The sequence below is a fragment of the Phragmites australis genome, chromosome 8 (assembly GCF_958298935.1).
Source record: "Phragmites australis chromosome 8, lpPhrAust1.1, whole genome shotgun sequence".
In the NCBI taxonomy this organism is placed as follows: domain Eukaryota; kingdom Viridiplantae; phylum Streptophyta; class Magnoliopsida; order Poales; family Poaceae; genus Phragmites; species Phragmites australis.
Window position 1 is genome coordinate 35,662,447 of NC_084928.1, and position 25,201 is coordinate 35,687,647.

At 48.3% G+C, this 25,201-nt stretch overlaps 4 protein-coding genes and 1 long non-coding RNA gene across 5 annotated transcripts; all 5 read right to left on the bottom strand.

The window, feature by feature from the left end:
* Positions 1–3,595: 3,595 nt before the first annotated feature.
* On the bottom strand, positions 3,596–4,944 carry LOC133927790 (uncharacterized). Its single transcript, XM_062374181.1, has one exon. The coding sequence runs from the start codon at positions 4,565–4,567 to the stop codon at positions 3,596–3,598; it is 972 nt and encodes a 323-aa protein (XP_062230165.1). The 5' UTR covers positions 4,568–4,944.
* A 6,393-nt stretch (positions 4,945–11,337) lies between these two features.
* LOC133927791 (uncharacterized) lies at positions 11,338–12,392 on the bottom strand. Its single transcript, XM_062374182.1, has one exon. It carries the CDS (start codon positions 12,390–12,392, stop codon positions 11,421–11,423), a length of 972 nt encoding a protein of 323 aa, XP_062230166.1. The 3' UTR covers positions 11,338–11,420.
* A 342-nt stretch (positions 12,393–12,734) lies between these two features.
* LOC133927289 (probable mediator of RNA polymerase II transcription subunit 26a) lies at positions 12,735–17,237 on the bottom strand. Its single transcript, XM_062373685.1, has 2 exons — positions 16,306–17,237; positions 12,735–13,420 (listed from the first exon to the last, which is right to left on the bottom strand). Exons 1-2 carry the CDS (start codon positions 17,096–17,098, stop codon positions 12,837–12,839), a joined length of 1,377 nt encoding a protein of 458 aa, XP_062229669.1. The 5' UTR covers positions 17,099–17,237; the 3' UTR covers positions 12,735–12,836.
* On the bottom strand, positions 14,044–16,011 carry LOC133927290 (uncharacterized). Its single transcript, XR_009911310.1, has 3 exons — positions 15,853–16,011; positions 15,633–15,763; positions 14,044–14,814 (listed from the first exon to the last, which is right to left on the bottom strand). It is a non-coding gene; the product is annotated as an uncharacterized LOC133927290 (long non-coding RNA).
* Positions 17,238–17,670: 433 nt separating the features above from the next.
* Positions 17,671–23,930, bottom strand: LOC133927288 (adagio-like protein 1). The gene is made up of 2 exons (XM_062373684.1): positions 23,427–23,930; positions 17,671–19,671 (listed from the first exon to the last, which is right to left on the bottom strand). The coding sequence occupies exons 1-2, from the start codon at positions 23,711–23,713 to the stop codon at positions 18,063–18,065; spliced, it is 1,896 nt and encodes a 631-aa protein (XP_062229668.1). The 5' UTR covers positions 23,714–23,930; the 3' UTR covers positions 17,671–18,062.
* Positions 23,931–25,201: the final 1,271 nt, after the last annotated feature.

Consider the following 25,201-nt stretch of genomic DNA (forward strand, 5'->3'; position numbering starts at 1 on the left):
CTTTGTTGCTGTAGAGTGAGTTGATGATGATGTTCATGAGTCTGGACACTTTAGCTGCGAACATAAGCTTCTCTGCCCACATTTGCCTTGCCTTCCCGGAATCAAACTTATCACTAAAGTCTGTAACTGCAAGCAATGTAGCAGTCCAAACAATTGTATGCTTAGTCTCCCATTGAAGGATATACTTCTCTAGATTATCCCTCCATCCTTCCAAAGGTCTCCAGAAGTCCTTCACCTGAAAAGCAATACCAGCGACCCAGATGCTAACCCCAAGTCCCTGATTATGGTTAGCACCAATAGGTTTGAACTCAAATTCTTTCACATTTCCAATGCGTCTCACAATTTTGGTCCCCTGGAAGCCAGCCTCAGTAGCATCAATTGATGCAGCAACTGCCACTAAGACAACCACAGATCCTGCTGCAGCAGCCATAACAGCCAATTCACTAGCTCTTATAGAAGGGACATGTGTGCTAAATGTTGGAGCTGGAGCACGAATTCCTACCGAGCAGTCTCGTCTGGGGGCTTCAGGCGCGACTTGGCCGGTTCCTGGATCGAAGATGACGGGGCAATCATTGGCGCAGGTGCGGCCTGTTCCTGAACCACCAGCAGTGGCCGCAACGGTGGGCAGCTGGTACAGTGGCCCATCGAGGAGATTAGGACGTTGCGGATGAAATGTGCTGTTCTCCTGGGCGCGACTGTGTAGTGCCGACGCGACTATTGTGGGCGCATGCACGATGGTGGTGGATGTAGGCGCTGGTGCGGATGTCGACGCTGCCGCGGATGCCGATGCAGAAGCGGATGTCGAGGCAACAGCTGATGGAGGGGTGGTCATCGACGCCGAGACATACGTCGTGATGGACTTGGGCACCGCGACGGCCACGGGAATGGTAGGTGTTAGCGCCGGAGACGCTGTCGATGCAGGAGCGTTAGTGGTGGTGTTAGATGTTGGCGCGATGGTGGAGGTAGGCGCGACTACAGTGGATGCCGACACCGAGGGGAATGCCACAGTGGACGCCGTGGTGTTTGTCAACGCAGAGGCGGACTCTGATGCCGGTGATGCGGAAGTGGATGACGGACACTGGTGCTGGGGTAGGAGACCACACGTGCTCGATACTCAACTGACAGCATCCGTCCCATATGTTGCGGTCATGTAAAGCCTCGCAAGCGCGCATGGCATCGCAGCACCACCGGAACTCGATGAAGGCTTCGACCTCGCTTTCGCTGTGCCCCGCCATCACCCGGATGATCTCCACGCCGTACGGGCCAAAAACTTGCCGGAGCACCTGCGTGATCATAGGGTAGAGCACCATGCTCACCATGACACGAAGGATGGACCTGCGGACGCTCAGAGTGGATGTAGACGTGATGGCCGAAGCTGGTGCCGAGATTGCCGTGGTTGAAGTCGGTGTTGATGTTGCTGTTTTGTCACAGTGGTCGCTGACGCCGGGAAGGGGAGGAACACCGCGGAAGTCTAACAGACAGCATTCGTCATAAACGTTGCGCCCGTGGGTAGCTCGTCGGGCTTGCTCCGCGTTCCAGCTCGTTCGGAACCATACGAACGCCTCAACGCGCTCCGCAGTCATCAATGCGAGCACACGCACCGCCGTCGACCTGTAGACACCGAAGACTTCGTGCAACACCCCTTTGGTCACCGAGTACTGCACGAAGCTCACGGTAACGCGAAGAAGACAGCTCGAGGTTGTGTCCAACCGGTTCGGCATTTCACCAAACAGGTGGTGTGCATCGCCACCACGAACACCTCCTCTGACGAAATCCATGGCCATCGATCCACAGCTCCGAGGATTGACGGCTCTGATACCAACTGTTACGATCCTCGTCGATCCAATCACATAATCAACACCCACCAGTATACAAATTACCGAATTCGGAGCTCACAGTCAACACACTGATACACCTCTTAAGTACAAAGGGGAAATAGGGATACAAAATGGGTATACTGGGGAAGACTGAGTACAAGAGCAGCAGGGAAGTTGGGAGAGGAAGAGATAGCAGGGGCGGGTAATCCAGAGAAGAGTTCAAGGAAGAACAAGACCAATGAGGAAGAAGGGAGTTCTATTCTGTATTTTCATTGTTGTCTTGAGCTGCTTGACTTGCTCTTTTTGTAGACCCTTCCTGATTCTGGACGCTAGCCCCATCTGTCATTGCTCGGAGACCGGGTCATGACAGCGCTGCTGCAGTCCGCCATACCCACGCTCAAGGCCGCGGCGGGGCCCGGCGATGCACTAGGCGCAGGCGAGCTCGGCAGGGCACCCAGTGTCATGGGCACCGACATCGTCGAGTGCTGCGTGGTGATCCTCGATAAGCGAGAGATTTATGCGAGCTGTGGAGTGTGACAGTGTGTGCTTATGCTAACTGTTGTCATTACAGGCGTGGTGGTCCGAGGTTGTCGTGTGCGCAGATTGATTTGTGTTGTTTGTTTTTCATAATTACCAAGTGCTACCTTCTGAAACGAAATTTCTTTTCTGTGCATGACCTGTTGCACGGGCCCACGTAAAGGCAACTTTATTCAAACTTTTTTTAATTTTTCTTAAATTTTCTGAGAACAATTTTTTTCTTCTAAAAGCTTTTTCTCAAAACTTTTGGGCCAAATTTTTCTCGTTAAATTTTTCTCAAAACTTTTGAACCAGATTTTTCTTGTGCAAATTTTTTATCACTTTTTTCAGAAGTCATGCACGTGACCTCTGCTAGCGCACGTGCGCGGATTAGCAGGGTCCCTTCTGGAGACCAACTAAATTCCACAGCTCAGAGAACAGTACTCGTGTCATATCATTTGTTTCTTTTTTAGTGTGAGTTATTCTTTTGGATGGCACGCATTAGCGGCAAACTATGGCAAATGTTTAGGAAACAAGTGATCTTTCTTTCTATGTAATAGTCCATAAACAGAGAAGAAAACAGAAAAAAGCTGTGGGTTGATTGCACATCACAAAAACATGTGTTGTTCACTGCGTATGATCATCTCCAAGTTATTCGCGTGTGCGCGTTTAGTCGCTAGGTCTCGATAACAGGTTTGCAGCAGAATCCCGTAAATGTACAGGCCAGGTAACTTGTTCTCAACTTCGAGTGTTTATGCCTGAAGGTTTTACAAGTTTCTGAAGACCCGAATTGGTATGCACGTACAAGCCATGCGCCTGACCGGCTCGCCGAGGCCTCACGGTCAAGGCGTCGCGCACCGGAGACTGGACTACGGGAGCAAGGTGCGAACACGAACAAACGACGCTTGCAACTGGTGAGACGACACTGATCAAGCAGCCGTGACTGAAAAACTCACGATTCAGGATTCGTTGCTGCCAATGCGTGCGCGTGCCACCGATTTGAGCCTTGCTTTGAGCAGAAATTTGCACACAAGTTTGAAACAAAGGCATATATGGTGGTCGAGGTTAGGCGCTAGACACTCAACAGCATTGCAAAATCCTAAAGAATTTGGAGAAATCACACGGTTAGCACCTTAGTAACATACAGATCAAAATAGAGTCAGCTATTTGCTGCAATGTACCACATTACAAGTGCCACATTAAACAGAGATTTGATTCTGGCTAGGATCGATGGCCAAAAGATTCTAAAACCCTACAGAGCCCTAAACCCTCTGAAACGATGGCATCAAAGAACGCCTCACGGCCGTGGAGGTCGCGCATCTCGCTTGGCTCCGCTCCCGCATGATGGGGTGCATCTTCCGCTTCCTCTGTTCCAGAATCTTCGGCGCCTCGATGACATGGATCTTGCGGTGCCGCTTCGCGTCCGCCGCTTCTTGGTAGCCTTCATGCAGCTTGCGCTTTGTAGCCTCCATCTTCTTCTCGGGATTGGAACACATCACACGGTCGTCGCCGAAGGGGCGGCCAATGAAAGGTGGCGTCTTCTTGGGCAACGAAATCTTGGTTGAAGCTTTCGTGTTCTCCGTCCTCAAGCATTGGCTGCCAGCAACCGGAGTCGTCTTCTTCGGCAAGGGATCAGAGGCCTCTGCCGCCTTGACACGACCGGATCCGACGACGACGGGAGCCGTCTTCCTGGGACGCGGCTGGTTCTCCTCGATCTTGGCCGGCCTGTTCTTCTTGGCGTCATGATCCGAGGGCGCGTTGTGGCTGCGGCCGTTGGAGACGTGGGACGCCGTGCACCCGGAAGGCAGAAGCTGCGACAGAGCATCCAGCTTCTCCATGGCTGCGCTAGCCCTGACGATGTCGTCCTCGATGGACGCCCTCCAGCCGCGGACGATGTCGCTGGCGAGCCCGCGGACTCGCTCCGACTCGTGGCTCCTCAGCGCGCCGACGGCGTTGGCGAGGTCGGCGGACGACGCCAGGATCCTCGGCACCACCTCCGCGGGCGCCGCCTGCAGCGTGACGAGCGACAGGGCCATCGCGTCGTCGAGCACGAGACACAGCTCCTCCGCCTTGCCGTCGTCCGAAGCGTCGCAGAGCAACTCGACGATCTGGCCCCTGACGAGCCGGAAGTGGTCGCGGGAGAGCCCCGGGCCGGCGTCCTCGATGGCGGCATCGACGTGACCGAACGCCGCGAAGAACGGCTTCCAGCGGCGGAGCGCGCTTTGCCCGGCCATGGCGGCTAACCTGCCTAGCGAGTGGTGGAAGGATGGAAGGGGAAGAGAGTGGCGGCGGGACTCGGGAGTGGGCGTTGGCTTATACTGCCCTGGCGACAAATCGAATCGAGAGCGGATCGGAGAGCACGCGGTTACGAGACACGTTCGGACTGAGTTCGGATTGCCCGTGCGGTTGCTTCGCTTTGGTTTTGCGCGGGGAAGAAGCAGATGTGGCGCTCAGAGTTGTAATGTGATTGACACTTACCATGTATAGCTCATGTTGTTACTATATAAGCACTACGTGTGCAAAGGAATAGATTATGCCGTGACCAACCCAAATCTTCCATTCTTTCACCAACAAATACAAATTTAAAAAAAAAAGTATTTGTGGAGTACAAAATTTAGTGTCTTAAAGTGCTTTCCCACAAATACAAAATTCAAAATATCATAATATTTCTAGGCATTACAAATTAAGGATGCTAAGTGTTTTTCCACAAATACATAACATTGCCAAAGATTTTATATCTATTTGACTTGCATGTGATGTGCGCGACTGGTTCAGATAGCTTATAAGATGAACTAACCTGATCTTCCAATAGTCTTGCATGATTGGGATTCTAGAAACATATTGTTACATGAAAGCAAGCAAAGGAAAAGATCAAATTGTGACCATGAATCAGGGCAATATTGAAGAGCATTCAAATGTCCAAGCGTCTAAAAATTCTGATCAGGTAGCAAATAATTTGACAGATGGGAATTTCTTAGACAACTGAAAGCAGTACATGTTGGGTATAAAAAATTCAGTAGGACAACGTCTATGTTGCAATGAAACTATAAGAAATTAAAATTTTAGTGCAACCATAGATAAAAAATGATATAGTTTGATTGCAAATCAGTAAACAAAAGCTATCTGGTCAACACATGCATTATGATTACCTTCAAAGTCTGAATCATCGGACTCACCACTGCTAATTAGCTCTACTAAGACAGGAGGCCGTTTTCTAGCCATCTAAAGGTTAAAATCGTAATAAGTAAGGGCAAAGCACATAAGGATTAAACAAGATGAACATGGTTGTTCCAAAATTAAATATTAATCAAATCTTTCTTACAATATAAGAACATCTATATCAGGTCCAAAATATTACAATAACATCTCTCACAACTCATGAAAGAGTAAAAAAGAAAGAAAACTACAAAGGCTAACTATTCATGTGACATACATCAAAATATACTACATGCACAAGTACAAAAAGGCCCATCATTATGCCCTGGAGATACAGCTTTAAGAAATGCCACAAACAATAACCGAGTATTCAAGTGATGAGCAGGGAATTAATCCATCTTCACAGAGAGAAATATAACCCTGAATACGGTGAACTCAATAAATCTGCTCATCAACAACAACGGATGCACACAAAAAAAAAAAAAAAGACTGATGTTAGCAAATCTCACAAAAAAAAAAACTTCAGTTATGAACAAATGTCACAATAAATCTGCCCATTACTTCAGTTTTGAATAGACGGATGATATGGCCCGGTGTGGTCAGCGCCTGCACAACTCAAGTATATGGGCTGCAAGGAGGGCACTATTCGGCTGGACACCTGTTGTTAGCACAGAACGGTATGTCGATTTTCTGCACGTTTGATCATGATTATGTGGCTCAGATTTATTTTCTCTTTTGTGTTGATTTAGAAATGGGGTGTTTCTGAGCTTCTCAACACTCGATTTTCTAGCCTTTTGATTTCAATCAGAGGGCTCGGATTTGATGAAGCTTTTCAACTTGAATTGGGCTAGAATTTGATGCTGGGCTTCGTCGCTATTGCTGAAGAACAAATAGGCTGGCAAAAAAAATCAGGTGACATAAAAACTGATGAGAAAAAAATAAGGATTTAATAAAAAGAAAAACCCATACGAACAGGTAGGCTGAAGTGAAGAAAATACAGAATATAGAGTAATAAGTTCATAAGTTCTTTACACACTTAGCAAAAATAAATTTATTGATTACAATCAAATTAGATAAAGAATACAGTAAAATGATCACTGTAAATTTAATAAATATGTGTTGTAACAACAAAGTAACTAAACTGTAAAACGTACAAATGTTCATAATATATTAGTAACAAGTTTTTAAGTCATGGTCATAATTTGTTAATTTGTGCTGTAACTATATGAATTTGAACCTATAGCGTACACAAGAAATCACACTCCGTCAAAGAACTCATCTCATGCCCCCACAATCAACCGCACACTCTACCACCAGGAACGATAAGGTCTATGTCCTCCACCAAAGGCGTCGAGATCACCTCGATATCACCTGTTGTGGTTGTGTTTAGGCCTAAACCTGTGTGAGGTTTCATCACTCTAGTTGCACCTAGCATCCTAAAGTCATACCTGCCATCGCACCCTCTGGCCACCAGCAAACCGCAGCGTGCGGGGGGAGGGGGGAGGGAAGGGTGAGGCATGGAGGCTTAGGTGCACACAAAAACATGAAAGGCTACACGTTCGAAGGATCACAATGCATTCTGACCAAAGGAAATAACGATATGAAGCTCTAAGGATTCAGTCATGTTTATAAAATTTACATCTAAAAGATGTTTACATGCCCTCCCGAATTCCCGGTATCTGGACTACTCGGGGCAAGAAAAAAGAGCATCAACAAAGATTGAGAAGAAAACGACAAGCCCTAATAGTGGCGCATGAAGCGGCGTATGCACTTCATCTGTAGCCTATCGCTACTGAAGCTGATGCAGTAATCAACCCCTGAGCTGTCAGAGGATGAGGACGAAGAAGAAGATGACTCATCCACAGGCTTCTCTCCCTCCTCCTTGGTCTCCCTATTCACCGCCTAAGCTACCTCCTTCTTCGCTTCCATCTTCTCCTCCTCATATATCTCCTTCTCCAAGAGATCCCAATCGACCTCCTCTTCATCGTCAAAAATATCAATTATCCCGACCGGATGGAAAATTGAGACGGAATGGCGGGGGGTGTCTCTCTCTACAAGGATGGAAGCACGAGGGTCGCCGGCTCCAACTTTGCAAGCACCGGTTCCAACCTTGCAAGCATGCCCACAGGGCCGCTCGCCCCTGGAGGCACCACAACAAGCAGATTTGGTGCTAGCACCAGAGGTGGCCCCGCCCCTTCTGAGCCAGTCGAAACCGTCGATATCTCCGCTGTTGAGGAAAAGGATACCATGATCAAACCAAAGAAGAATCACTCTCTTGCGCAGTGGTGAAGGATCAACTGGGTAGACCCCAGTTTTTATAGCCAGGCCAATTGTTTGCGCACGCCTATGGAAGAAAGTGGAACCATCACGAGTATTGTCCTGAGGCCTTCCTAATTACTGCACTAGGGGGTCATGGCCACGCCCCAGTTAAATCCGCATACACGTGGTGACTCCTTGCGGTGGCACCATACTTTTTTTGCACACACATCCCGTCGTATTTATTGCTTGAACCCCTTTCGGCGCATGCAAGGTAAGCCAGCGCAAGACCCATTACCCCATCGGACACGCTGCTATCACCACGTGTCATTAAGTACTTGTGCCAAAAAAACGAGGATAATATCTTATCTTTACTCACGATCTCCATCATGATAATTCGAGAGGCGAAAAGACTGGCCACCAAAGGAGCCAAGGGGCTTGCTCGTCGCCGCCGTCAAAATCTCGGTGGCCCTCGGCTCCAACATCGGCTACGCCTCCGCATAGGCTCCAGAGTGTGTTGCCTCCATCAGAACAGCAGTGGCCCTCACCTCTAACATCGGCTACGCCTTCGGCCTCCGCATAGGCTCCAGAGCGTGTTTCCTCTATCAGAATCGTGACGACCCTTGGCTCAACCATCGACTACGCCCCTGACCTCTATATAGGCTCCAGAGCGCGTTGCCTCCATCAAAACCATAACGGCCCTCGGCTCCAACATCGGCTACACCTCCGGCCTCTGCCTAGGCTTCGGAGCATGTCGTCTCCATCAGAACCACAACAACCCTCAGTTCCAACATCGGCTATGCCTCCCGCCTCTTCCTAGGCTCCGATGCACGTTTCCTCCATCAAAACCATGGCGGCCCTTCGCTCCAACATCGGCTACGCCTTAGGCCTCTGCATAGGCCCCGAAGCGCGTGGCCTCCGTAAGAACCTCGACGGCCCTTGGCTCCAACATCATTTTCGAGCCTTGCCGCGGCAAACCACCGAGGGGATCATAGACTCTCCCCCTCATCACCTCCGCCATGCACGTCACCCTAAGGGTCAAATGACGATCACACCTCGGGCCACTACCACAGGACTTTGGACTGTTTTGTTCCCATCAAAACCTCATAGGAACCATGCTGACACCTTCGACTCTCGACCTTGGACTCCAGGCCATGCGATTTCCTCCGAGTTACACCGTCCTCATCAAACTTCATCATCGCTGCTTGCAACTATCATGGAAAGGCTCTTCAAAGGCAAGAAGTTATGTCAGGATATCCTAAGTATGAGGCTGGGCTGGAGCTAGTTCCTTCAGCATCCGCTCACCCCTCCACACCTCGGGGCCAGCAGATAAGGGGGCACTGTTGAGGGAAATATCCCAGCCCACAGACATCACTAAGGAGGCACCATAAAGAGCTCATCCGGAGCCCTTAGGCTCTGAAGTCCCTGAAGAAGCTAAAAGTTCCTAGAGGTTGTGGACCCCTCCAGCCACCGCCTATCGAGACATGACAAGTCGCTAGCCTCCGAAGGGAATATCTGCAAAAGAAGAACACCAACTGCAATTGTCTGACACAAAGTGACAGGCAGTTAATGCCAGTGCAACTGGTGGCTACCCTGACATCCTAATGCAAGTGGAGGCCACTATGACACCTAGGACAGTGTGACGACACAGTTTATGACCAGTCAAGCCCCTCTCTTTGGTCCAGTTCACACCGCTGCATTTGTCATGGTAGATAATATCTTTGGGTAGGCGTAAAAGTATTCTATCTAGACCCAGGCTGTGTGATTTAACCAGTCTAGATCTCTGCGATATAGTGATAACATATAGCACTATCTCTGTAAAAGGCATACTTGTATACTTACATCCGATATGACACTATAAATATAGATCCATAGCCATCAGGCCTAGGGGGACCAATCTTTTAGTAAAAAACACATGAGTTTTCCTTTCTCTCCTTTTTTTTTTTCTCTAAACTTGTATCTCCTCTCTAGAAGAGGCTCTCACCGCACTTATTCATGGAAGACTTTTTCTTTTACCAACATTCTTAAAGCATTGAAACAGTAATTGCTAGTTGGTTGGTTAAATAGTTAATTGGACAAGTTGGTCACGTGTAACGAGTCTTAGAGTTGTACTGACTCTTAGGGTTGTGTCAGGATCTGGAATTAGATTATGATGTTTACTTTTTGCATATAAATATAATGTTTATAAACTGTTTGGAATTTTGTTTGTTCGAAAACTGATAAATACATGAGAAACTCTGCTGAAAATATCTAATAATTGATAGACTTAGCGTAAGTTTTGATGTGAGGTAGTAACCTCCGGATTTGTAGTAATCCGTGGTGTTACACCTACGATCCAAATCACTACTAAAAAAACTAGAAAAATTCACGAAGGCATGTGGTGCAATGTGCATCATACTGAAAAAACTTCAAGCTCAGATAATTTTGGGTGAGGGAGTAGTAAAAAAGAGAAATGTTGACGCCGCTCAGGGTCATTGTCTGAAAGTCCTACTACTGTTCGTCTGATGCTAATTTGCACGTTGTTCAATGCTCCTATGCATTCAGACTTCAGTTTGGTTCCCGAAGAAGGAGAGGGGGCAACCGGGCAAGCATATATGCAGGAATCTATTCGATGGGGAGCTGCGACTACGAGCATAACACATGTAAACATCTCATGCTGAGCAGCAGCAGCTTGGTAGGTTGCCTTGGGTTGCATCATTCTCATGCAGGGCATGGGGCCTACCCGGCCGGCCTGCTAGTTCAGTTCTTCGGAGTAACCTGCTTTGAGAAGAAATTTGCACAAGTGTCATAAACAAGCAAGAGACTGAAGAGAGTCATGCGAGGTTGTCGTGTGCTGCAGATTGATTTGTGCTGGTTGTTTTTCATAATTACCGAATGCTATCTTCTGAACATCGACTAAATTGCACAGCTCAGAGAACAGTATGGTTTGCATAGAATCCCAAAAGTGTAGTAGTACAGGCCAGGTAACTTGTTCTTGCGAACAGGCATAGTGCCTAGTGGCAGAGCTCCAGGCCTGAGCTGAGCTCACCGGGGGTTCCATCCTCAGTATCGCATCATGTCAAAAAGCCTCCAACGAAAGCTTCAACAAAGAGGCTCGTGTTAAAAAAAAGTAACTTGTTCTCAACTTTGAGTGTTAAAACCACACGTTTTTGATGACCCGAATTGGTATGCACGTACAAGCCGTGCGCCTGACCGGCTCGCCGAGGCCTCACGGTCACGGCGTCGCGCACCGGAGACTGGATTACGGGAGCAAGGTGCGAACACGAACAAACGACGCTTGCAACTGGTGAGACAACACTGATCAAGCAGCCGTGACTGAAGAGCTCAGGATTCAGGATTCGTTGCTGCCAATGCGTGCGCGTGCCACCGATTTGAGCTTTGCTTTGAGCAGAAATTTGCACACAAGTTTCAAACAAAGGCATATGGTGGCCGAGGTTAGGCGCTAGACACGCAACAGCGTTGAAAAATCCTAAAGAATTTCGAGAAATCAAATGAGAAATTTGGAGAAATCACACGGCTAGCAACTTAGTAACATACAGATCAAAATAAAGTCAGCTATTTGCTGCAATGTACGGACAATCACAATCACATTACATGTGCCGCATTAAACAGAGATTTGATGCTAGCTAGGATCGATGCACCAATGGCCAAAAGATTCTAAAACCCTACAGAGCCCTAAATCCTCTGAAACGATGGCATCAAAGAACGCCTCACGGCCGCGGAGGTCGCGCATCTCGCTTGGCTCCGCTCCCGCATGATGGGGTGCATCTTCCGATTCCTCTGTTCCAGCATCTTCGGCGCCTCGATGACATGGATCTTGCGGTGCCGCTTCGCGTCCGCCGCTTCTTGGTAGCCTTCATGCAGCTTGCGCTTTGTAGCCTCCATCTTCTTCTCGGGATTGGAACGCATCGCACGGTCGTCGCCGGCGGGGCGGCCAACGAAAGGTGGCGTCTTCTTGGGCAACGAAATCTTGGTTGAAGCTTTCGTGTTCTCCGTCCTCAAGCATTGGCTGCCAGCAACCGGAGTCGTCTTCTTCGGCAAGGGATCAGAGGCCTCTGCCGCCTTGACACGACCGGATCCGACGACGACGGGAGCCATCTTCCTGGGACGCGGCTGGTTCTCCTCGATCTTGGCCGGCCTGTTCTTCTTGGCGTCATGATCCGAGGGCGCGTTGTGGCTGCGGCCGTCAGAGACGTGGAACGCCGTGCACCCGGAAGGCAGAAGCTGCGACAGAGCATCCAGCTTCTCCATGGCTGCGCTAGCCCTTACGATGTCGTCCTCGATGGACGCCCTCCAGCCGCGGACGATGTCGCTGGCGAGCCCGCGGACTCGCTCCGACTCGTGGCTCCTCAGCGCGCCGACGGCGTTGGCGAGGTCGGCGGACGATGCCAGGATCCTCGGCACCACCTCCGCGGGCACCGCCTGCAGCGTGACGAGCGACAGGACCATCGCGTCGTCGAGCACGAGACACAGCTCCTCCGCCTTGCCGTCGTCCGAAGCGTCGCAGAGCAACTCGACGATCTGGCCCCTGACGAGCCGGAAGTGGTCGCGGGAGAGCCCCGGGCCGGCGTCCTCGATGGCGGCGTCGACGAGACCGAACGCCGCGAAGAACGGCTTCCAGCGGCGGAGCGCGCTTTGCTCGGCCATGGCGGCTAACCTGCCTAGCGAGTGGTGGAAGGATGGAAGGGGAAGAGAGTGGCGGCGGGACTCGGGAGTGGGCGTTGGCTTATATTGCCCTGGCGACAATTCGAATCGAGAGCGGATCGGAGAGCACGCGGTTACGAGACACGTTCGGACTGAGCTCGGATTGCCCGTGCGCTTGCTTCGCTTTGGTTTTGCGCGGGGAAGAAGCAGATGTGGCGCTCGGAGTTGTAATCTGATTGACAGTTAACATGTATAGCTCATGTTGAAACTATATAAGCACTATGTGTGCAAAGGAATAGATTATGCCGTGATCAACCCATATCTTCCATTCTTTCACCAACAAATAGAACAAAGTCAGCTCTTTGCTGCAGTGTATTGATGATCACAGAGGTTTGATCCTAGCTTCGATGCATCAGTGGCCAAAGAACTCTAAACCTCTACAGAGCTCTAAACCCTATGAAACGCGGACATCAAAGAACGCCTTACGGCCGTGGAGGTCGCGCATCTCGCTTGGCTCCGCTCCCGCATGATGGGGTGCATCTTCCGCTGCTTCTGCTCGAGCATCTTTGGCCCCTCGATGACTTGTATCTTTCGTTGTCGCTTCGCGTCTTCCACCTCTTGGTAGCCCTCCCGGAGTTTGCGCTTCGTAGCCTCCATCTTGTCCTCGGGACTGGAACGCATCACGCGGTCGTCGCCGGCGGCGCGGCCATCGAAAGGCGGCGTCTTCTTGGGCAGCGACTCCGAAATCATGGTTGAAGCTTTCGTGTTCTCCGTCCTCACGACATGGCTGACAGCAAACGGACTCGTCTTTTTGGGCAAGGGAACAGAGGCCTCTGCCGCCTTGACACGACCGGGGCCTACGACGGCCGGCATCTTCTTGTCCATGTTTGCCATGTTGGCACGGCCGGCGCTGACGACAGGAGCGCTCTTCTTGGGCAACGGCGCTGAGACCTTCGCCGGCCGGTCGCGCTTGGCTGGCTCGACGCGGTTGCTGCGGACGACGGAAGCCGTCTTCGTCGTCCACGACGCATCTTTCATGTCACACCCGGTTTTAAAAGGAAACAACCAGATGTATTCCACATGTATGCCAGGATCAAGTTTACATACATGCAGCGACGTCATTAGTGATACATAAACTGTGTCTTAAATAACGTAAACAATCCTTACAAAAGGACCCGTAGGTCTGAAAGAAAATACTAATGAATCTTCAATTGGCAGCGGAACACCCATCCATCCACAGGCGTTGTCCGGGGGAAACACCAGCCTAGGACATGGTCTTCAATCAACGCCTTCTTCCTTCTAGAAATCAGCGTCCTCGCCCGGGACTTCCTCGAAGACTTCACCTTCTGAGCAGCATCCGAGGGTAGGGAAAAGGCAAGCGTGAGTACAATAAGTACTCAGCAAGTGGAGGAAAAATATGACATGCAGGCTATTGACAAGGAAAGTTCAACTTGAGGATTTACTGCGACTATGCTCAGCTAAAACAGACTCAAACAACCTAGCAATCCTATTTACTAGATTTTATTTCAACAATATAAGAACATAACTCATCGGATTCCATCCGACTACCAGACTCACCAGATATCCCATATCCGGCTACCGACTCATCGGGAGTACCACCTCCCGACTACCCAAACCAACCCGTACAGTTCCCATCTAATCCTGAAGAAGTCCAAGCCGCTCTTGACCGTGAGCACGGCTGATCGATCAGTTATTTACTCTGCAGAGTTTGCACACTTTACCCACGAGTCGTGATTCCCTTTTTGCCTTACACTTCCGGGGTGTATGGCCGGGGTCTCACTACAAGGCTGTTACAAAGTATCTTCACATCTATAAGCACCCACTAAGGTTTCACCGCTAACAGGGATCCCATCCACTGCAGAGGCCCCCTCTTGTGCCACCGAACCAACCATTGGTGCGTACAGAATGCGAAAAACACTAATTACTTAGCCAGGCCGTACCCATATAGGCCCCATGGTTGTGCTGTTTTGCCAGGTTACAGGCTCCAAGAACCGGTCCTTAGGATCCCACACAAGAACATACACAAACCCTGCTGTATAGCTCCACCACATACTAGCCATCCAGTTGGGATCCCTAAATTCAAGTTACTACAAGATTATCAATTCTCCCAAGTACTTGTTCCATAGTTATTAATCAAAGTTCATAATGATTCTAATCCATGACTGCACTAGCATGACTACCCTTTTACAGGACCCAAAACCCCAAAAAGGCTACAAGGAATGGCCATACAAATTCTAGTAAACCCTATTCATGGGATTCAAAATTAGACAAGCATGCAACTAAGGAAAAGTAAACTATAATGATCTATGGTTAAATCAAGGTGATCAAGGACACTTGCCTTCGTAAGCTGGCTGCTCAGAATCTTCGAAAACTTGGTCTTGGATGCTGGCACTCTGCTCTCCTCCTAAGCCGAAGAACACACCGGAAAGAAATAACCAAAACAGCTAAGTACAACACACTAAACAGGAGAAACTAACTCTAAAAAGGCTAAGAACGGAAAGTACACGCTGCTACGATCTCGGGGGTGCGAAAATCACCTAAATCGGAGGTCGTATGGAAAAGTTACACTAATTCTACTCTACAGGGGCTTTTCTGAAAGTTTGCAGGGACTGAATTGTAAAACAGATAGTTCTAGGGGCTTAAGTGCAAAGTTCAGGGACCTAAACATAATTACCCTAAAATCCAGGGGCCTAATTGCAATTATCCTATAGTCCAGGGGCCAAATTGCAATTATCCAGAACTATCTAAGGGCCTATATGCAGAAACAGTGAAGCCTAGGGGTTTCCTTGCAAATCTCCCTATTTTCCGAGAATAGGTGGAATTATTTTCATACTGAAAATCCTAATTAATGCGCAATGCTGACGTCACAGGCTGACTGGGCTGCTGACTGGGCATCCACTGCTGACTGGGCTTTGCCACGTAGGACAGGGGCATCCACGTGGCGCACTGACGTGTCTCTGCTGCTGACTGGGTTTAAGAGGGACACGTGGCGCAATCTGGACGGCTAGCGAAGGGGTATCTTGCGATCTAATCAGGAACGTTCAAAGGGGATCCGACGGCTGAGATTGATTGGGGGAAAAACAGACCGGCGGCGATCGGAACACGGCGGCGCCGCCTCGGATCTCGCCGGAGGATCGCCGGAGACACGCTAAACTACGCTACGGGCTACCAAACTCTACGGGGAAAAGCGCAAACGAACGGGGAGCGCACGGGGAAGCTCACCGGGGGCTTGTCGACGGCCGGGGAGGTCTTGACGGCGACGGGCGACGACAATGGCGGGCGGCGGCGCTCGGAAGTCGACGGGGATCCGGCTGCGACGGCGGAGAGGCGAATCCGACGGGCGGGGAAGCTTCCTGGGGGGCATGCAGTGCCGGAGGGGGGGTTAGCTGACCGCGGGGACCATCGGGCGATGCTAGCGACGATGAAGGGCGGCGGCGCTTACCGGCGAGCGGAGAGAACTCGGTTCCGACGGCGGAGAGACTTCGGCGAGCAGCAAAACGAGTTCCTCCCGCTACTGCGAAGCTGGCGGCGAGCTCGGACGCGGCGGGGAGGACTTGGCGCGGCGGATGGCTCGGCGACGGCGGCTATGGCGCTCGGCTTCCTCGGGTTTTTTGCGCGTGTGCAGGGAGAAAAGGCGGCGCTGCTGGGTTATATAGGCGAGGCAGGCGCGGGTTGTTGCGGGGCGCAGCGCGTAGGGCGGACGGCGCGACGAAATCGGACTCGGCGCGCGGCAGCTGCGGGTTCGGTTCGGATACGGCGCGCGGGGCTGCGGGGCGCGGCGGAGACGATAGAGCTGACGGGCGGGTCCCACTGGGCAGCGGCGCGCGGACGGGGTGGGCTGGGCTGGAAGCGGGCGACTGCTGGGCTGGGCCGCGACAAGGAAAACGGGCGTCACATTTCACTTGCCTCTTCTTGTCTTCGTCGGCGGGTACGGGCACATGGCAGCTGCGGGCATGTCCGACTCCGACGACGGAAGAAAGACTCTGGGGAGACAGCTGATCATCAGAGAGCTTGTCGAGCGCCTCCATGGCGGCTCTGTCTCTGGCGAGCTCCCCTTCGACGGACGCCCTCCACCCGCGGATGACGTCGCGTGCGAGGCCGCGGATCTGCTCAGACTCGTGCTCCCCGAGGGCGCCGACAGCCTTGGCGAGGTCGGTGGACGCCAGCGCGCTCGGCGTCACGGGCACCGACTGCAGCGTGATGAGGGACTCGACCATGACGTCGTCGAGCACCCGGCAGAGCTCCTCCGCCGCGCCGTCCTCCGAGGTGTCGCAGAGAAGCTCGACGATCTGCCCCCTCACGCGCTGAAGCTCCCTCACGCACTGGAGCTCGTCGCTGGGGTGGCGGGCCGGGTCGGAGGCCTCGACAGCGGCGTCGATGGCGTCGAACGTGGGGAAGAACCGCTTCCACCGGCGGAGCGCGGCCATAAGGTCTAGCCTGGTGAGGTGCGGAAGAAAGGAAGGAAGAGATGGGCGACGAGAGAGGTTCGAGTTGCAAGCGGAGAAGAGGTTCGAGTTGCACGCGTTTGCTGAACCAGTTCGGATTGGATGTACCGCGGCGCTGCGATTCTTCCCCCATCCGTCTTCGTTTGCGCGGGAGAAGTTCGGATTGGATCTCCGTGCCAAACCATTGACGCTGCAGAGATTGTTTAGCCCATCCGTGAAGATTGCTTTCCTTTTCTGAACCATCCGTGCTGTTTCCGGTTGGGCCTGGACTTAATCTCTCTGTTCACAGATCCTATTTTCCGTTGTCAGGATCGCCAGCAATCTTGACTCCGGACATAAGCAGAGATCTTTTCCTTGAAAACGAGCTTTCCACCCTAAACCACTACAGCTCCCAATCTGAAAAAAGCACTGCAGCTCCACTAAAAAAATAAAGGAAAACTCACTCCTTGCACCGTCCATTTTGTTGTTCTGTACATCTTGTGGTACCGATTGTTATCTGGCTATCTGCAGCCTGAAGAGGAAAATGCATGCCGCCTTTTAATGTGTTATCAAGTATGATAAGGAAATAGCGAATACTGTGAAGAGGATTACACATAACGTTTAGCAACGAGTAGTACATAATGTGACGATAATGATACATGTAACAGAAGGAAAAAGTAAACACATATTGAGCTAGGCTCACCTGACTGGAACTTGCTACAACATATTACAAGGCTCACAGAACAGAGGGTTGATCAGTGAATCACCGATGCAACACGTCATGCCATCAAATTGTGTCCCAAAGACAGCAGCACCAAGTTTCCCAAGTACCACGGTACATCAAAAGACAGATCTATACAGCGTGTACCTTTGTTTTCCCTAACATAATGCATGTCAGAAACATCTGAGAATACATATAAAATTGGTACTCATTCCACAAGAGTAAGCTTATGAATTAATTATACTTATCTGGTAAAAAGACCAAACAAGCAGCAATAAAAATGAACATATCACTACCCTTTGACTACATAACACAAGCAACGGCAAGTGAACAGGTTTGGTGTACTTGAGGCCAACCATCTCTCCTTCCAAGTAAATAAAAGTAGCTGCAAAAGATTCAGTATGCCCATTTATTGTGTCCAGTCCTGCCGGCAAAGACAATCAAGCCGCAGATCCCAAGAAAAGGCTCATTTCTTTTCAAGGAAGGTTGCTGAAAACCTCTTGGAACTCAAACTGAGCTGTTTGCCAGAGAAAGCTCATGTATTTCAGTAAGCATCCACTCTTCTCCAGTTTGTCCACCGAGCACTATTGCTTTTGTTCCTCCAACGACGCATGTGCTGTGGCCCCAGGCGAACCGTGGAGGACGCCCAGGAACATTCAGTATCCTCCAGGTCGGCTTTTCTTCAGTAGGATCCAAGAGATAAAGTTGTGACGCAGAGTGAAGACCTGCCACTGAACCACCAAATATCAAAATTCTCCCCCCTGGCAGGCTCACAGCAACATGATCAAGGCGAGGAGGTGGACCAGCCCCAGCTGGATTTCCGGCACCAGGCATTCCACTACCAGTGAGGCATCGCCAGCATGGCTCTTCTTCACTCAAGTCCATTGTGAACACATCACTAGACCGGAGTCGCAGAGGACCACTCTTAGCAAGACCGCCAAACATCAGAATTTTCCGGCCATCATAGACAGACATTGAGTGCCCCAATCTTGAAGGTGGTGTCCACGATGCAGGTACCTCTCTCCATACTGGCCTGTCCATGGTTACATCGAGAAGATATGTGTCACTGAGCAGTACACCTGAATCGGCGCAGCCACCAGAAACTACCAATTTCGTCCCATCCAAAGTGCAGGAGCTGTGCCATGAACGTGGAACTGGGGGTGCAAGTCCAGGAATCTCACGCCAGGTTGGGTGTTTCGCATCCAAATCCAAAATGAATACATCGTTAAGCAGACCCTGCCTTCCACATCCACCAAACACAACCAACCAAGATCCATTTAAGCATGACAGAGTATGGCCCCAGCGGCCTGGAGGAGCTGAGCTTACATTGATATGTCTCCACTCAGGATTGCTGGCATTCAAATCCAATACAAATGTATCATTCATTGGTTGCATGTTAACACCTTCCCCACCAAAGAGAACAACACGATTCCCTACAGCACAGGCACTGAAATTGCATCGAGATGGTTCCACTGCACCCCCGACTGTCAATTTCCTCCAGGCAACAGCTTCCAGGGTGGTCAGTTCTCTTGCCAGTCGACCCCAGCCCAATCTTCTTGCAGCAGGAACTGTCTCAAGAGCTTGAGTAGTCTCGCTACCCCAAGCATTCTGGCAAACCATTCTCCAAAGGTCTTCATCTCTTGTTAAGTGATGCAAGCGCCTGCACACAGAGCTCACAGATGCTATATCTCTTGGGGACAACCTTGACAGGATACTTTGGCAAAGTACTTCATCCGTCAATTGAAAGAGGCTGGAATATTCCCGGCAGAAGTTGCTCTGCCCCGGCCCCATGGATATGGGTCGAAAAGAGTTATCCAGAGCAAATCTTGTGGATCTCACTGGTTCCTTTGTTATTAAGCCAGGCAATGGTCCCAAATCAACATTAGCATTAGTGAAGAACTGAATGCCCATATAATGGGTTATGGTTTCATCATCTCCATATATAGGGGTCAGATGCAACCTGTTCATCAATGGAGAGCCATCTTTCCTGAAATTTAGCAAATCACCGCGGAACTCAGTACCGTTGTCTATGCATCTTCGAATCTCTGAAACCACTGCAGCATCCACTAGGGGGTGCCTCCTTTGAGCAAATGGCCCTCTACATTGCAGGAACCGACTGAAAGAGAGAAGAAACAGCAGTGTAGAAGGATGTCAAGAAAGTTAAATAATAAATAAATTGCACAGGTTATATTGTAGCACAATTCAGGAAAAAAATGGAACAACTGAAGATAGATGCGTACAAACAGGACATACTATTTTCAGCTTCCACTGAAACTGGAAAATGTCATTCCCAACAGCATTTTAGCAGAAGTGAATTTATGCCTCCAGTTTAAAAACTAAAGTATTATCATTCATAAGCACTCCCATGTTCAACCAAGGGTATTCTTAGCCCAGGGGTTATCATTGACCACCCCCTTAATCCTTATGCATGTTTCAATGTGAACAATGATGTTTGGCAGCCAAATGCAACAAATGTGACAGGAACATACTTACATCCATACCGAAAGAATATATTGGATGAGTTGTCTTTAATTCGTAACCATAAATAGGCATGGTTGGGATAGACAGTAATTGTACGGTAGAACCTCCAAAAGGTGTTTTCAAAGGTTAAGTTCACCATTCCAGTTGGCATATTCATATCTATGTTGAAGCAATATACTTACCTCCATACTAGTATTTGTTTCATAGGTTAATAAGCAGTTTTATGAAGTTTTCTCTGACATAAAAACTAGAATTTGTTTCATGGGTTAATAAAAACTTCAGTTTATGTGATGCCTTGGGTATCTATGATAGTAGATTACTAATAAGTAAAAGCAGTGCTAACTATTAGTATGGGGCAAGATAATCGATTGAATAAGCTGCACCACAGGTAACTAAAGACCTAGTTACACGAGGCGTATCACATAGATCCTCAAAGTTGTAAACTAAACAGGACCCTACTATAAGTTGGCCCACTGCACAGGACCCTACTATAAGTCGGTCCAGCTAGACCCAAACCCTACTTAATTGCTAATTAGACATCACATAACACATGGCCTCACTCTAAATTCCTGTTTGACCATACAATTGTTATTAAATCAACAAATAATATAAGTATTTGAATTTGAATAAAAATTTAGGTATTTCCTGGACTGTAATTTAACTTAAATAATGTCAAAGTGCACTTGGATCACTAGTTACTGACATGAGTCATGTTTCTGCCAGTCCTGATTCAAATATAAAGGTTTAAGGACTTCAATGTCCAATCATCAGGTTGAAGGAAACCAATTTTAGGACCTCAATGTGCAACTCACAGTATTACCATTTTCCTATCTTCATTTTTTCCTACTTTTTTAGCCACACTATTGATTTCCAATAAATCATTTGCATACGCTACTCTTCTTTGTTCTCTCTTTTGAGTTACGGCCTGCGAGGGATCTTCTCATCTAGGCTAACAATCTTGGAAATCCCTTTTTACAAACTGTAGCTAACTAGTTACCATAGAGCTACCATCTTGTTTTAAATTACAGTTGAAAACTGTGAAGTATCAGGTCCATAGTTCTCACGGGGGTAAGGTGAGGCGCCTGACTACCTTCACACCTTTTAGGCGAGTATGATGTGAGGCGAGGCAACACCATAATCAGATGAATGTACAAGCACAATTTTTGAAACAAGAATGTTGAATGGCATGCCTTGATCAATAGTTCAAAGAATACAAGGAAATGAAGAGAACTGGGCTACTACTCCACTCAGCCCACTGACCCTCTCGAGCCCAAAGCCCATCTATGCACCCACCCTCCCCTTCTGTGCCCTAATCCTACCAAGAACAGGCAGCCACCACTCCCTTCCCCATTCCCCCTCTCTGTAGCAACGGATCACCAGATCTGCAGCTGGTTTCCCTCCTTTCCTCTCGGCAGCGGACAGTGGGGAGGCGGCGCACGGTCTTGGAGCAGAGGTAAGGAGGCAGCAGTGGGGAGGGGGAGGCGATGGCGGTGGACGATGGGGAGGCAGCGAACGGTCCTGGAGCATAGGAGGTAAGGAGCGGTGGGGTTAGTTTTTCCTTGGCTCCTCGTACGCTTATACTTCCCACGCGCTCTCTCTTCTTTTCCCACGTTCGCTCTCTCTGTTCTTTTCTGTGCGATAAGGCGACGACTTGGCAACGCCATGCTTGACAAGGCGGGCGCCACGGAAAAATTAGGTGAGGCAAAGGCTATGGCGACCACCAACGAGCACCGCGACGCCTAATCAACGCTTTGGCTACGCCTAAGTGACGCCTTAACAAGCATGATCAGGTCTCTTGAGTATTCATCACTATCAACAGTTCGATCATCACATACTAATTCCAGCAAACAGGACATATAAAAAAATGATTTAAAGATATTCCTCGACTGATCAGGTTCAACATTTTCTTTCCCTAAAAATAATTCCAACAAATGATTTATTGATTTCCATTTGAAGGTACTAACTTCTAATAGATAATTTTCTCCAACCATATGACAGAATAAGACCTCAAAACATGAAAATTGTGCAAGTTAAAACCTCTCATGTGATTTTGTTTGTTATTAGTAGTTTGTTATCATGCCAAACAAGCCTAGAATCAAATCAACATGGTGGAAAAGCATCAGAGTTGAGTCACATACTCGCAGGGTAGTATTAAAAACAAAATTTTCAGAACCAAAGAGAAAAAGAGACACCATCTTATATTTACTAATTGGAGGCTCCTTTTGGTGCCTCCACATTAATCCTAGAAAAATCCTAGAAATTCTCATAAAAAAGCAAAACATCCGACCGTTGAATTGATTGATTGACTAACTGTAACCATAGATCAACAACCAGAAGAAACAAAAGATTAAAAAACAAATCAGAGTCCAACTCTAAGACTACTTCCTTCCTGATCTTTCCTTCTTTTTTTTTTTATAGATATCCTTTGTCCAACAAGGTTACGTTAGCAAACTCCAACGCAGTTACGTTAGCAATAAACACACTTTTCCAAATCAATTAAAATATACCAATTAAATATACGTGTAATCAGATATTACAAAATTAAAACAACAAAACGCAAACATATTACGGATTATCACATAAAAGTAATATCAAAGAATTTATAATGTATCTCAAAAAAATAATATGAGATACGGTGACAATATTAAAAATAATAATAATTTCAAAAAATCAAGAAACAAATAAAAATCAATTTGCATAACACATAAAATGAAAATTATAAATTAGATCTATTCACAAATAATAAATATGATTTCAATATTATGAATAAAAATTACATTTATATTTTATATTCTAATATTTAAATATAAATAGCTGATGTATCTTAGCATACAATTATTATTAACACAAATATCTAAAATTCAGTTGTATGCTAAATTTCTAGCCTGTGCAATCGCACAGGTTGATGCGCTAGTGTACTAAATCAATCAAGCCCACAACGTGAAGCGTCAACTAGGCAACCCCCCCCCCCCTCCCCAACCAGGAGGCAAAACAACATGGTACTATCTTCTATACTATCCGGTGTACATTACAACACAAAAACCAATGACCATGCATTTGTAACATCTGCTGACCACAAAAGGCACTACTGGAAAAGGCTTTTCTCACAGCTGAATGAACAAAACCAATCACGAGAAATCCTAAACATGAATATGGGATGTCATTGCTTGCTATTTCTCTCAAGAAAGAGCCTCCTAATAGTGAAACCGAACACTTCTCAATCCAGCCTCACTTCTAATGCTCACAAACACTAAAACGGAGGCTGACGACGTAACAGACCAAAAAATAGTAGTAAGTCTTGCTCGATTCTAAGTGGCAGCAATCCTGCAACCAAATCAATTGGACCGAGACGAGAGGAAAACATATGGGACATGGCTGATAAGCACCCACCAGTTCCTGCCGAGCACTTCCTCGGCGCGGTATCCCGTGGCCTCCTCGAACCCGCCGTTGACGTAGATGATGGGGCAGTCGGGCTCGAGCGCGTCGGTGACCACCAGCCCACACGGCCCGGACGCGCGCAGCATCCCTTCAATCGCGAACGTGAACATCCCGCCGCCGCCGCCTCCCTCGGCCCCGCCCCCGCCTTCACCCACTCCCGCCTCCTCCTCCTCCTCCTCCACCTCCTCCTCGCCGGCGACACCGCTGCCGGCGCCGTCCGACTCGCTGTCCCACTCCATGGCGGCGCGGCCGATGACAGAACCCTAGCTCCGGATCCGGGCTCCCCACCGCAGCTCAATCAGCCCATGGAGGCCACGCGCTCGGGGCGTGGGGTGGCGTGCGGGATCAGGGTTTGGTGCTCGGCTCGGGATTGGATTGGGGAGGGGGGGTTAGGGGGAGGTGAAGGAAGCAGAACGGGAGGTGGTGGTGGGTTCGGGCTTGGGCTGGAAGGCAGCCTCGCTGTCTGGAGGAAGACGGACGCGAACGAGTGGACTGAGTCGCTAGTGACTGGAGCCGTCCTGTTCAGGGGATCTGGACCGTTGGAGTGGAGAGGTGGGGGGTACGTGGACGGGTGAGATGGGCAGCTCCGTTGTTGTGGTTGATTCCCGTGGTATTCGCTCGTGCGGACCAGCAAACAACCCGGAGCGCCGTTGTTTTTGTCTCCCTTAGCTTTTTTTTTTTCCTATTACAAGGTGGCAGTGGGACATATATCGCTGCTACTCACACACATGGCTGCATACTTATAAACATATATCTATCATATATCTATAGATAATATTATTAAAAATACTCATATATACATAAATAGTATGCACCGATATTTAAAATTTAATGAGTAGAGTAATACCATCACATCTTCACTACTATTGAATCAATGCAATGGTACCAGTGCTTATCATTGCAAGCAAGATAGAATGATAAATACAATATTTTACGGTGTGACCTACACCACTACACACTCAGGCATATTACTATACACTTATAAACATGTCTCTATCATATATCTATAGATAATATTATTAAAAAAAATTATATATACATAAATAGTATGCATCAAAATTTAAAACCTGATAAATAGAGTAATACCATCACGTCTTCACTACTATTAAATCAATGCAATGATACCCAGTGTCTTGCCGTTACCAGCCAGACAGAACAGTAAATACGATATTTTACTGTAAATTGTGATGTCAACGAAAAGCTTATTGTATGATGTGTTCGCGATGTTGCTTATGTGATTTCAGTTATTTTAGACTCGTATTTTCTCTTTTGTTTGTATTTGTCGCTGACAATCGGATGGTGAGCACAAGTAACCTAAATAACTTCGTATGCTCACCAATTGCCACTAAATGTTTATGCTTCCCCAGTAGATTAACCCATGACATATTTCTCTGGGACTAAATGCTGGTCAACGATTAATTATCACTAACACTGCCCATTAATTATTTCAATGCTAATTAGTACTAATAGTTACTAATTCTAGTTAAACTATGCTAATTAGTACTAATAGCTACTAATTCTAGTTAATTATAACTTAAGTTGTTAATAATAATCACTAAATACCTACAATAATAATTAGTTATGATTACTATCATCTAATTGTAACAAATGTTTAACTAAAAATCCTTAATAACTATTGATAATTACTAATCATCATTAACTGCAAAGTGATTAGCAGATTTGGCGTAACCTGTACGGGGTTGTTCAGATAATTTTGTCGTATGGCT